At 44.5% G+C, this 13,792-nt stretch overlaps 1 protein-coding gene across 2 annotated transcripts in view; it reads left to right on the plus strand.

The window, feature by feature from the left end:
- Positions 1 to 1,288: 1,288 nt before the first annotated feature.
- Positions 1,289 to 13,792, plus strand: part of gmds (GDP-mannose 4,6-dehydratase) — a 170,311-nt gene continuing 157,807 nt past the window's right edge. The window contains exons 1-2 of one of the 2 annotated variants that reach the window (XM_010897815.3): positions 1,289 to 1,520; positions 12,796 to 12,840. In XM_010897815.3, coding sequence (XP_010896117.1) covers positions 1,425 to 1,520; positions 12,796 to 12,840 — 141 coding nt within the window. In that variant the 5' untranslated portion in view covers positions 1,289 to 1,424. The remainder of the gene's footprint in view (positions 1,521 to 12,795; positions 12,841 to 13,792) is intronic. The other variant, XM_010897816.2, reaches the window with a different exon arrangement.

Raw genomic sequence — 13,792 nt, forward strand, 5'->3', positions numbered from 1 at the left:
TCAACGTATTCCATGATGGCCTTGACCTCTTTCAGCAGAATAATGTGCCCTGCCACAAAGCAAAAATGGTTCAGAAATGGTTTGAGGAAGATCTCAATTCAATTGAGCATCTGTGGGATGTGCTGGACAAACAGGTCCGATCCATGGAAGCCCCACCTCGCAGCTTACAGAACTTAAAGGATCTGCTGCTAACGTCTTGATGCCTGATACCACAGCACACCTTCAGAGGTCTAGTGGAGTCCATGCCCCGACAAGTCGGGGCTGTTTTGGCGGCAAAAGGGTGACCAACAGAATAGGCAGTTGGTCATAATGTAATGGCTGATCGGTATATGTCTCCTCTGCCACTCATTCTGTGTTCCTCAATATTACATGATATGTGTTTGACTTGCAGTTAGTTTTGGAAATATTTGGAGACTGACACAATGAAACAACCGAGATGCAGTTGAAGTGTAGACTTTCAGCTTTAATTCAAGGCGTTGAACCAAAATATTGTATTAAACATTTAGGAATTGCAAACATTTTCATACACATTTCCCCTTATCCTCAAATATAATTGGACAAATTAATACAATCATAAATAAAATGTTCATTTTTAATACTTTGTTGAGAATCCTTTGCAGGTAATGACTGCTTGAAGTCTGGAATGCATGGACATCACCAAACACTGGGTTTCCTCCTTTGTGATGCTTTCCCAGAACTTAACTGCACCTGTCTTCATTTGTTGAATGTTCGTGGGACTTTCTGCCCATGTTTTGTGTTCAGCAAGTGCTATGGCTGGCTCGCGTGAAAGCCGCCACAGGACAGGAAGATACTGAGTTACCTCTGAGGAATTTGTATAATCTGTAAAAACTAAAATAAAGATGTATCTGCCCATATGGCAGAATTTCTAGAAATACACTATAAAACTGCCAATTTCTTTCCAAGCGTGGGATACAGTATTGGTTAACTGTAACTAAAGTGACCACATCAATGTAAAATATAATTTAATTTTAAATTTTTTAATGAAAAGAAATCCAAAACACTAGCATCTATGAAATAAAGTGTAATTTAGGGTTAGTTGGAGTAATGTTTTAGCATCGTGGCTGTTTTTGTCAATGTTTTTCTTAAGCAGCTCCATAATTCTTCCCCAGCTTCCTGACTTTTGAGTCTTTAATGAATCCGAGATGGCGCTATACAAAAAAGGCACTCTATAAACCCTAAACGGAATCTCTTCTTTTGCCTGAAGATCTTCTGCTGCGACGATTACTTGCCATCTTTCGATTGGCTGCCCTATGACACTTCCTAATACGTCACATGTTGTAGTTACGCTCCCATCCAAATGTAGAGTCAACCGGTAAACACAGCTAGTTAGGAAGACAAGCACATAACTGCACATCAGAACAGCTAGTTGGTTATTTTGATACCCTGAAACACTCCACGCAAATATGTCCGAATGCACCGAACCGTCCACCAGCACAGGCGCGAACGGAGACGTGAGAAAGCAGAGGAAGGTGGCTGTAATCACAGGCATCACTGGACAGGTAAGTGCAGTTTGAGAGGGTACGAACCGTTTAAAATAAATACCCCATGAGGTGTTTTTTGTTTTGTACTGGTCGACATACAACGGTGGGATTAGAAGAGCAAACGGTGCGCTATCGTTATTTTATCTCACGAGATACATTCCCGATATGTCAGGTGCACTAACGCACCACGGCTAGTTCGTATAGGCCACATAAATATCACAACTGACCGACGGTTTCTTATCTAGTATGGAACTGTTGCTGACAATTTATATGTTCAGTCATATTTGCCTTGTATGTAAAGTCAAGAGTACAGAATTACCGCCTTGCGTCAATCCAGGAAGTCGAAAGAGTATTTCCTAGTAATGCTACAGCTTGAGTCATGGCCATGCCAGTCTAATCTTACTTTTTAAATGGCACTGATACTATGGCTGGACAAGACCGTACACATCCCTAGGGCCTAGGCAAAGATGGTTAGTCCATAAGCTGCTGTAGATATACATAAATTGCAGGCCTGTTTATGATATTGGTCTATGATGGCAGCAGATGTATGAAGTTAGTATGTCTGTAAAGTAAGGCCTATGTATGTTGTAAAGTTGAACAGGCAGCATGTAGATAAAGGTAGTAGGTTAGGTCCAGAAAGGTAGTATATAGATATAGGCAGTAGTCAAGGTGTAATAAGTTAGTATATTTTTATTAAAAGCTCCTGTCTGGGTATATAACTGCATCTGAAAGACTGCTCCCTATGCAGGGCATTGTCCCCTTAACTGGTCTGGGACACTATAGATGAGTTCTTTATGCGGGAAGAATTCCCACTACTGGCCTTCCAACACCACTTCCAGCAGCCTCCGGTGTCCCATCCAGGGACCGGCCAATGGCGGCCCTGCTTGGTTTCATAGGTGAGGCAGGAGTTGGATGCAAAGTGCTATGCTAATGGGCTTGGCCACATCATCGCAGCAGGAACTAGAGCCATGTATCTTTGCAGTCAAATAGGATACTGCTGGGCTAAGTCAACCAGTGTCCCTATAATGTTAAGTAAGTCAAGCCTTACACCTTTAACATCCAAGAATCGTAAATGTAATATTAGAAGGGGTGTGGTTCTATTCCTTTCATATCACAAATGCAAAATATACAGGACACCTACTGCATATTAGCTGTTTTTACCACAGTTGTGATCATCACAAAGTTATTTATTAAAGGTTTCCAAAACTGTATTACAAGTAAGGATTATCCAGGTGTAGACAGAGCCTCTAAACCCTCAGTCCCAGCGTCCTATGGTGAATGAGTGTTTCCTCTGAAACACTGCTTCGAAGGGGTCAACAGTGATCTTGGAGTGAACAAGCCAGGCAGGTTTCAAGACACGTCCATCTTGATAATTGTTAGCAATTTGCCCTGGAAACATACCCTGTTTGTTTACCATCAAAGTGTAGGCCCATATCATTTGTATGTGTTCATGTTAATGCATGCTGAAGTGACTGTACCTGTTCAGCAGGATCCAGAAAGCTCTTATTTTATAAACAAGACCCAATGAATAATGAAATTCCAGCATTATGGATGAAAACTACAAAACAAATGTAAAGGAAAAATATTCCCTGTACCCTGAATTCTTTTCTTAATATTAAGTACGAAATTATACTCCGGTAACTGTGTCCTTCCCTCTGTTTATGTTAATTCAATTGTAAATGTTTAAAGGCTGTATAAAATTAACAACATTATACATTATATTGTAATTTGGTGGAATATATTTCATTCGTGATAGTACATTAGAAAGTTATTGAATTATATTTTCAAGTTATTGGCAGCCATGTTTTTAGTACTTTGTGCACTGTCGCATTCCAAGAATATTGGTTCTGGGCCTTTACCTGAGCCAATGAAAAGGCTTGAGTTTGGAGAGCACATTGGAAGTGACCAGAGCACAGTAAGCCCCATGGCATCGAAGATCCACCACATTTTACAGCAGGTACCATAGCAACTACGTTTTCATCACGTCCAAAAAAAATTATCCTGTGGCATTTGCTACACTGCATTGATATTTGGTTAACTGGTGCTTCGGTCAGATGTTTTCAAAACAGAGCTATTTGGCTTCACACAACAGTAGTCTGGTTCAACCTAAAATCTCTGGGATTCAACCCTTTCAGGTCTGCAAAATTCATGATTGATTCAGATTCAGCATCTAAAAATGTGATTATTAATTTGCTTGGTTGCATAAAATATGCATTCTTAATCTGAACCACTTACGGATATGTACCTTTTAATGTGGGTATAGTGTACTGTAGTTACATTGTTCTGTGCGCGGACACGTCAAGAAATTATTAAAAAAAAATCCCCCTAAGTGATATGCTGGTAGACCTCGTCGTTGAAGGATACCTGGGTTATATATGATACCTGCTGTTTGATATGTCTGGTTCACTGTAGCCTTCTGACTGGACTGACACACCTTGTGTTATTGATTTAGGTTAATCATTAGGCCCATTACTCATTGGATTAGCTGTGGCAGTGCAAGTTATTATACCAGATTAGCAAGTTTTATAGCAAGTTTTAAACCCCCACAATTGTTTGTTTCAATTTCAGTGGGTTTTTGTTCCAGTCGTTTCTGAGACATTACCCTTCTTGGTCGTGGCTTAAGTGAACAATGCACAACGCGTCATTGATGACTCAAGCTAGTCTTCTTGATAAGAAATAGATTACCCCTAGTAACACAACATGTCCTGTTGGCTTTCTCAGCGAGGCATCCTGCATTTCAACACTTTATCTATGGCCTGGGAGTGCTGGTGTCGGGGTGTGTAATTACATACTGGTGTCACTGGTACCGCTGTAATAAACCAGTAAAACCAGTTAGCAACACAACTTGAGAGAGAGAGCCAGGGAGAGAAACCTGCTACACACACTACAGCTAGCCAGGCCTGAAATGTAGCTCTATTAACACATTCACAGATGCCGAATGAGAGTAGCAGAGGATTATGGGGTGGTTTTGATGGGACCTGAGTGAGGTGCCAGTGTGTTGAAGGAGAATCCATTCTACAGCCCGTTTAACTTTTGGCCTTTTTGGTTAAAAGCAGGACCACTTGAATTTGCAAGCCTCCAATGCGTAGCCTAACAGACACAGATGTTTTTGTGAAGTATTATAAATATACTTGTAATTGATGTCTAGCTGTCATTGCTTCAGTTGGACAAACGCTGTAGGGATTTTTTCATAAAATGTTGATATTTCACATTAACCTGATGAAGAGTAGACAGAACGTCTCATGTGATCACTTGTATATTAATTGAGTGTTAATTGATAAAACATTTAACCAGGGCTCATATTATTTTCCCAAACAGTTTAATTGTTAAGAGAGAGTGGTGAACTGTGCTCTGGCTCAACTATTGTTCCCATGGTTAGTGCAATGAGTGGTTGTTGTTATCTCTTATTGAGGACAGAAGGACCTGCAGCTTGTCCTTGTGTCTCTTGGCAAAATCTTGGGAGGATGAGTGAGCCCATAGATAAGGAAATCCTTCCATTTCAGAGAATATGCTGAGTCATGATGAGTACTGGCTGGGGGAGCGAATCCCAGAGGGTTGTGAAAAACATTGATGGAAGATTCCAGAAGGATCCATCCAGAAATTAGCATAATGGGAGGACCTAATATCATTTTATAACCATACTGTATAAAAATGTGTGTTTAAGGTTTGGAAGTCGGTTATTCTGCGGACCAACATGGCTTGGTTGCTCTGCAGATCAGCACAGCTTTATGACGTCAATAATGTCTACTTTTGGATTCGAAGGCTCCTGAGTCTTTGCATCTTTTTTGTCTGGAAATGTTTTTTTTTTAGTTAGACTGCGTCTGTTTTTAACGCCAGTTATAATCATCAATTTAATCAACACATTCCTGCATTAGCTTTTATGTGGGCAACAGAAATGTGTGCCGCCTGCTTGGTCCGGTCCAGATCTCGACCCCCCTCAGTCCGGTAAACCGTTTTAATTTATGACCCAGACCTGTTGCTCGCTCCCCCATTCTGCTGTGTGTGGGGTTTGGGAGGGGATGTCAGGTAGGTTAGGAGTTATGGAGGGTAGGGAAGAGGTTGAGCGTGTGGAGGTCAAGGTTATGGAAGGCGGGGAGTGTGGTAGGTTGGGGTTAGGACGGTTAGGCTGGTCAGGTCTTCTGTTGCTCCAGTTCCTGTGTGGCTTTGACAGTGCAGCAGAACTTCATTCCCTGACGCAGAGGTTCGGACCTCACCTGACCAAACACACCTTGGTTAACACAGCTTAGGCCCAAGGCTTATCTTGCAATTTCTTCATGTTGTTAATGTTCATTATTGGGCGTTGGACTGTACTGTGAAGTAGTCTCATATGATTTATTGTCGTTTAGGTAGATGGTAGCTACCACCTGGTTCAGGTATTCCTTCCTGAATCCTGAATGTTCTTGGAATCCCTCCCTTCAGAGTCAAATCTGTCCCATTCCTATTCCCCGATCTTGGAAAGTAATTTCCAACTTCTCACATTCCTCCCTATGGCCGGAATACCAGACTTCCAGAGCGCTCCTGTGGCATTGTCTCTCTCTCCCTGTCTCTGGCTCTCTCCCTGTCTCTGGCTCTCTCTCTCTCTCTCTGGCTCTCTCTCTCTCTCTCTGGCTCTCTCTCTCTCTCTGGCTCTCTCTCTCTCTCTGGCTCTCTCTCTCTCTCTGGCTCTCTCTCTCTCTCTGGCTCTCTCTCTGGCTCTCTCTCTGGCTCTCTCTCTGGCTCTCTCTCTGGCTCTCTCTCTCTGGCTCTCTCTCTCTGGCTCTCTCTCTCTGGCTCTCTCTCTGGCTCTCTCTCTCTGGCTCTCTCTTTCTGGCTCTCTCTCTCTGGCTCTCTCTCTCTGGCTCTCTCTGGCTCTCTCTGGCTCTCTCTCTCTCTCTCTGGCTCTCTCTCTCTCTCTCTCTGGCTCTCTCTCTCTCTCTCTCTGGCTCTCTCTCTCTCTCTTTGGCTCTCTTTGGCTCTCTTTGGCTCTCTCTGGCTCTCTTTGGCTCTCTTTGGCTCTCTCTGGCTCTCTCTGGCTCTCTCTCTCTCTGGCTCTCTCTCTCTCTGGCTCTCTCTCTCTCTGGCTCTCTCTCTCTCTGGCTCTCTCTCTGTCTCTCTCTCTCTCTCTCTCTCTCTGGCTTTTCCCTTTCCACCTTTGTTATAGTTTTCAGATTGTATTCTACTCTTATGTCTCTGTTATATATCTCCCCCCTACTGGAGCAGTTGAATACTGAGGCCCCTTGTCCTTGCTGCTAATTCTTCATCCAGGAATAGACCATCTGGTTATACCATCTGAGGGTCTGGGGTGGCTCCCAACACAGCCAGGGTCTTAAGGTTGTGGTGATACCATAAATTGTCAGTATAACTACCGTTCATAAATTGAGACCTGCCACGGGGACAATGCATTAGTCTGCTGCTTCTGGGATTGGTTGAGGTGTAGTGGTCCGGGATGGGTTGAGGTTTAGTGATCCGTTATTGGTTAAAATGTAGTGGTCCGGGATTGGTTGAGGGATAGTGGTCAGGGATTGGTTGAGGGGTAGTGGTCAGGGATTGGTTGACGAGTAATGGTCAGGGGTGTTTGTCATGACGGACCTCCTTGTTGCCATGGCTGGTGGTCTGAGGTTTGTTGTTCTGGTTTAGTATCTGGGCTGAGGGGTTTAGTAGTTTAAGGGACCGGTCCAGAAACTCTCAAACTGGTCCACAGTAAAATAGACCTGTACAAGCAGGCAACTCTTTAACACTTGACCTCTTTAAACAAGTGAACCTTTGCAATGTGCAACCTGCAAACTTTCTCTGTACCACTTAGTTTATTTTGGGTCCTCCTTTCACTTCCCCTCTTCTCCACTTCTCTCCTCCACTGTCCTCTACCCTCTCTCCGGTCTCCTCCTCCAACTCCTCTCCTCTCACCTCTCCCATCCTCTCCTCTCATTCCACAGTCTGCGTTCAGAAGTAGACACATAGGAAAGCCTGAGAGGCTGTCGGAATGCCAGGAATAATAATCATAAAGCTAAGAATCCGTGCACATATCCTCCATTATCCGTCCTCTGCTGCTCGTAATCGCTCCTGATCTCCCCTCCCAGGCTGATTCCACCTCGGAATGACATCTATCTGGAGTTCCAACAGATTCAATAAGTAAAGGGGGAAAGGTTGTTTTGGAGAGTTTGCACATAACTGGGCAAAATGAAACCGAGCTGACCCAGTTGTGAATGTGAAGGTTAATGTGAAAATGATCAGTGCTAGGGAAGTATTGTGCGGGTTGGCCCAGCAGGGTAAATCTGGCTCTTTTCTTCCCCCTATAGTAACTGTATTTGCCATTTGAGACTATTGCTAAGCTAACCAAGTATGCCTTTAAGGGTGTCCGGACTTTATCCTGCTGCAATGAATCTGAGCTGTAATGGGGTAGAAGTGTAGGTGTAAATACAACTGTGTGCGTGCATGCATGCCTGTGTGTATTTGTACATGTGTGTTTGACCTGTGAACAGTAGCTGTGTGTGTGGGGTTATGGGGCCATGTCTGTCACTCCCCACTGTGAGTTGTAAAGTGATGTATTTCCTGTGTGGACAGGATGTCCCATCAGAGCTCCCCTCACTGATTACAGAAACACATTGGCGTATGTGAGGGAGTTCTGCACGCGCTCAGTCAGTCATTTGTTTCTGTTGGCCTGCCTGGGTTGGGCTGGAGAAGTGGAGGGATTCGGAGTGCTTTGCTCACTTCTACAGAATTGTGTGTGTGTGTGTGTGGATATCTATTATTATTATTCTTCATTACTCTATCACATCTAATTGTATCTGTGTTATGTGCCTGGCAGCCACTCACTGCCTGTGGTCTAAATAAAGCACATTAAAGTGATTAATTTTTATACACTGACAAATATGCATGTTCAGTGTATACACACTTCTATTGCGTGCCTTCTGCCCATATAGCCATTTCAGATGTCTCTAGACATATTTGATGGCATATGTGTTTTACATGTTCTCTTTTCCAAATCAGTATATCTCATAATACATTTTCTGGCTATGGAGAGATTAAGAGTTTAAGGAACCTGTTGATGGAGTTTCTCCAAACACCATTGTTTAACATTTTCACCAGCAGGGGGAGCCAGATCAGTTTTCAGTTGTTATATACTGTATATCATCCCCCTATTTCTGCTCAGTCATTTCTTATTTCTCTCTTTCTCTCTTTTTTTCTTTCTTTCATTCTTCTCTTTACTTTTTTCTCTTTCTTTGTGTTTCTGTTTATCTTTCTGTCTTTCCTTCTTTGTGTGTTTTTGGCTTTCTTTCTGGGTTTCTTCTGCTTAGGCATGGCGATGTTTATATAGTTATAATGAACACAGTCTTATTGCTAATGCTCTCTGTTCTCCCACAGTATAACAGTCTCGGTAGATGTTGGCAGTGTTGTGGCCTCAGCATAATATCGGACCTTAATAAGACAATGTATGTTTGGTCTGGTATTCTTCTATTAAGGGTCTGGACTAAACCATACAGGATTTAGTATGTCCATGTTCAATCTTTCACTAAATGAAACCACAGGAATTGATGATGTGGGTGATGATTATTGAATCTAACAAGGACTTTTATGATTATTTCACAAGGCCAACATCACACACATGGTTCAGTAGGCTCCACAGTCTGAATCTTTGGTTTATGAGAGACACACGTCACAGTAGTCTCCCCAACTGGTCCCTGTAGTCTCCCCAACTGGTCCCTGTAGTCTCCCCAACTGGTCCCTGTAGTCTCTCCAACTGGTCCCTGTAGTCTCCCCAACTGGTCCCTGTAGTCTCCCCAACTGGTCCCTGTAGTCTCCCCAACTGGTCCCTGTAGTCTCCCCAACTGGTCCCTGTAGTCTCCCCAACTGGTCCCTGTAGTCTCCCCAACTGGTCCCTGTAGTCTCCCCAACTGGTCCCTGTAGTCTCCCCAACTGGTCCCTGTAGTCTCCCCAACTGGTCCCAGTAGTTTGAATCCTATCGGTTAGAGAATTGGCTTATGTCTGTTAAAGGTCAAGAGTCCTAAGACATTTCGCTAACCGATAGGATCATTGCATACAACCCAGAAGAGTGGAGATTTCTCTCTCAGAGCTGTGGAGGGCAAACACTGTTATAAGGTTAAGATTCCTAAACCAATTCCCTAAACAATAGGATCATTGCATAAAACCCATCCAAATAATATACATTGCATACAAATAATATACCCTTATTAACCTTTGAGAGTATCTTATAGAGTATATAGAGTATATTATTTTTGGTACTTGGCAGGCAGCAGGTGCTGTGGGGATAATGTGTAAGATCGCCCTTCTGCTCTTTATTGTTTTTTGCGGTAGCAGTGTTCTCAATGGGTTTTAGTTCAGGCACTAAAGCAATCAGTCAAGAGGGTGTTACAGTACTCTAACTGTAATCTCTCGTGGACAGACAACAGTTTTCACTCAGTTGGCCAATTATGTTAGGGATCTAGTTGGTCCAGATTGTCACCAAGTCTACGTTGGGTCATGTCCTTCGTAGGCCAAACGTGTGACAGTCAAAAATGGGTTAGTCAGTCATTACCGTTGCTAAGTAGCAACGTCATATCTGCAATCTCAAAGTGTTCAGACGAGCAGGACAGAATCGGAGTATAAAATCATACACTCGACTCTGCCCTTTCCAAACAGATAAAACAACAACGTTTTCTGGCTGAATGTTTTATCTGTTTGGAAATGGCAGAATCGAGTGTATGATTTTATACTCCGATTCTGTCCTGCTCGTCTGAATACTTTGAGATTGCAGATATGCCGTTTTACACATTACGAATGTCATTGTTCTTTCTTCTGTGTAAATAGTACCAGGGAGCGTATCTATTCCTCTTCTCATTTCATTCCAGAGGGAATTCAACCAGCCAATCAGTCAGACTCCAATCCCTTGACCGCTGTCCAAACCGTCACCTGTAACCAATGGAAATTGTCCATCTGATTATTTTGCTTTGGACCAAAATGAGACTCAGGGGGCTGTGTGTGTGTGTGTCTGTGTGTGGTGTGTATAGGTGTGTGTGGTATATATATATGTGTGTGTGTGTGTGTGTGTGTTTAAGCGGGTGTGTGCATGTGTGGTGTGGTGTGTGTCTCCCCACCCTGCCCTCCCTGGCTCCCCATAACAGGAAACAGAGAGGTGAGGCCAGGGTTTATGGGCTGAAACTGCCTCAAAAGAGCTTCTTGTTTTCTAACAGAAAACCAACTCTTCATGTTTTTCCCCCCCATAATTAATTTGGCACGTCGAGGTTTGACCTTGGCACGGGGGGCAGGAAAACATGACAGTACCCAGGGGCCGGAGCTTTGAACAGCGCGGGGTTTTGCAGTTAAGGGTGCGTCCCAAATTACAGTGTATTCCCTTCATAGTGCCTTACTTTTGACCCAGGCCCTTACAGGAATAGGGTGCCATTTGGGTTGAACCCAGGGAGAGAGAGACCACATGGTTCGGTGCCAGGCTGACAGGACCCACATCTCTCTAGGTACCAAAGCAGACTCAGTGAGGCCTCCTTTCTCCAGACAGCCACAGTGAACATGTCTTGCCAAGCAGCCTTCTAATGGCGCTAGTCCCTCATACTCTCAACCTCACTGAACCCACACAACTTAAAATAAACTACACTGCACCTTACTGAACCCACACAACTTAAAATAAACTACACTGCACCTTACTGAACCCACACAACTTTAAATAACCTACACTGCACCTTGCTGAACCCACACAACTTAAAATAAACTACACTGCACCTCACTGAACCCACACATCTTAAAATAAACTACACTGCACCTTACTGAACCCACACAACTTTAAATAACCTACACTGCACCTTGCTGAACCCACACAACTTTAAATAACCTACACTGCACCTTGCTGAACCCACACATCTTAAAATAAACTACACTGCACCTCGCTGAACCCACACAGCTTACATTAAACTACACTGCACCTCGCTGAACCCACACAGCTTACATTAAACTACACTGAACCTTGCTGAACCCGCACAGCTTACATTAAACTACACTGAACCTTGCTGAACCCACACAGCTTACATTAAACTACACTGCACCTCGCTGAACCCACACAGCTTACATTAAACTACACTGGACCTCGATGAACACACACAGCTTACATTAAACTACACTGGACCTCGATGAACACACACAGCTTACATTAAACTACACTGGACCTTGCTGAACCCGCACAGCTTACATTAAACTACACTGGACCTCGATGAACACACACAGCTTACATTAAACTACACTGGACCTCGATGAACACACACAGCTTACATTAAACTACACTGGACCTTGCTGAACCCGCACAGCTTACATTAAACTACACTGAACCTTGCTGAACCCGCACAGCTTAGATTTAACTGCACCAAACTCTCTACCACCATGCTGGTCGATTCTGGTGTGTGGTGGCCTATAATGCGTCAGAGCTCCTGTGGCCATCAAGGGTACTCTTTGCTTATCATAGTAGACAATGAGCTACACATAAATCAGACTACAGGAGTGGACCATGGAAATAAAATCAATAGAAAAGGCTCAAAACTTCTTTTTCGACCTTGGCTGGTTGACTTGTATTATAATTCTGTGGCTGATACGTTTTTCCATTCTTAGCTCATGTACCCTCTCAGGCCGTGTCAGTAGAGCACCACCTGGCAACACCTTCGGCAGCACCGGCACTCAGCTTCCCGGTCTTAACTCCTTCACGGGCCAAGGCTTCACCACGGTCAGGGTGTCCAACACAGCTTAGTGGTCATTAGGATTTGGCAGGACAGCCCAAACTGATTTGGTACCAGGTTACTTGAATAAGGCTTGGCCTTGGATGGCAGATTTCGTATCTGGGTCTTGTCCAGCTGTCTGTCTTCCTCGTTTCCCTCTGGTTTGGAGGGCTGCAGCTCTGCCGCCAAATCACTGCTAGACCTAAAGAGGAAGTGTTGGGGTGTCGGTAAAGGGGAATGGGGTACGGCGGGTTGAGGTTAGAGAGAGCGAATGCCTTGACTGGTTCGGAATGTTCCAGTGTTTCAGAATGTGCAGCTGGAAATGTTTGATGGTGGGGGTAGGCTACATGGATGAGAGAGAACAAGACCTATTCTATAGGACACACAAACGCGCGGGCGGTTAGGTGAGGATGTGTCTCGCTGTCTAGGGAAACTGCGTGCTTGTGTTGTTTGTCAAGCTCTGTGTTTCGTGTTAACGGTTACTCTGGGAGAGCGTTGGGGACACTTATTCTGTTCCCTCCCTCCTGACATGGCCTGGGGTGTTCTGATAAGCCTCATAATGTGTGTGTTTGTGTCTTTAACAGATCTTGTCTGTGTTTCAGGATGGCTCATACCTGGCTGAGTTCCTGCTGGAGAAGGGCTATGAGGTAAGACACCCGGGGAGGGGCTGTCCTACTGGAACAGACCCTGCTCCTCCCCCCTGGGCTCCAGACATGCATACACACACAAACACACACAAACACACACACACAGAAGCACATATATACACACAAACAAAAGCATGCATGCATACATGCATACATACACATATACATACATACACACACACACACACACACACACAAGCACATATACATACACATACAAACATACAAAAACACGCACAGACCGCCTCACAACTAAGTCTGAGATATATCCTCTTTGGATCTGTCTTGTCCGTCAACCTCTGACCGTTCACCAGGACATTGCTGTTATTATATGACCAGGAGTGAGGTCAACCAACACGTTCCCATCTCCGCCGCTGAACCGTGACTGGTCAGGCACACAGCTCCGTCATCTGCATGCACTCTCTGATGTCTCTGTCCTTGGTCCATACAGCGTGTAACGGAGGTTGGGAAATCTAACACACAGCACCGTTGTGGTGTGTAGATCCCTGCCCAGCCTCTATCTGCACTATCAGCATTTCAGTGAATATTCTCCCCCAGTCAGATCCGCCTCGCTGCCATGGAACCTGTCCGCATTGGACAGGAAGTGTCTCCAGGCACCACGGGAAGCGGCTCTGCTCCAGGCTTCAGACTGGGGACTTGTTGGGAGGGGGAATGACAGAGGGGCGGATAGGCAGGCAGGAAGTAGAGAGTGAATAAAGGAAGTGAGGTCAGGGCGCAGTGGGTGTCCTTTCCGTAATGTTCTCCTCTGCTTCCCAGTTATCTATCGGCAACAGAACATCACCTCCCCAGAACAACTCGTCCCCAGAATTCCACAACAGCGCCTGGCCACAACAGCGCCTGGCCACAACAGCGCCTAGCCACAACAGCTCATGGCCACAACAGCTCATGGCCACAACAGCTCATGGCCACAACAGCTCATGGCCACAACAGC

This window comes from Esox lucius, chromosome 8, assembly GCF_011004845.1.
Source record: "Esox lucius isolate fEsoLuc1 chromosome 8, fEsoLuc1.pri, whole genome shotgun sequence".
Taxonomy (NCBI): Eukaryota; Metazoa; Chordata; class Actinopteri; order Esociformes; family Esocidae; genus Esox; species Esox lucius.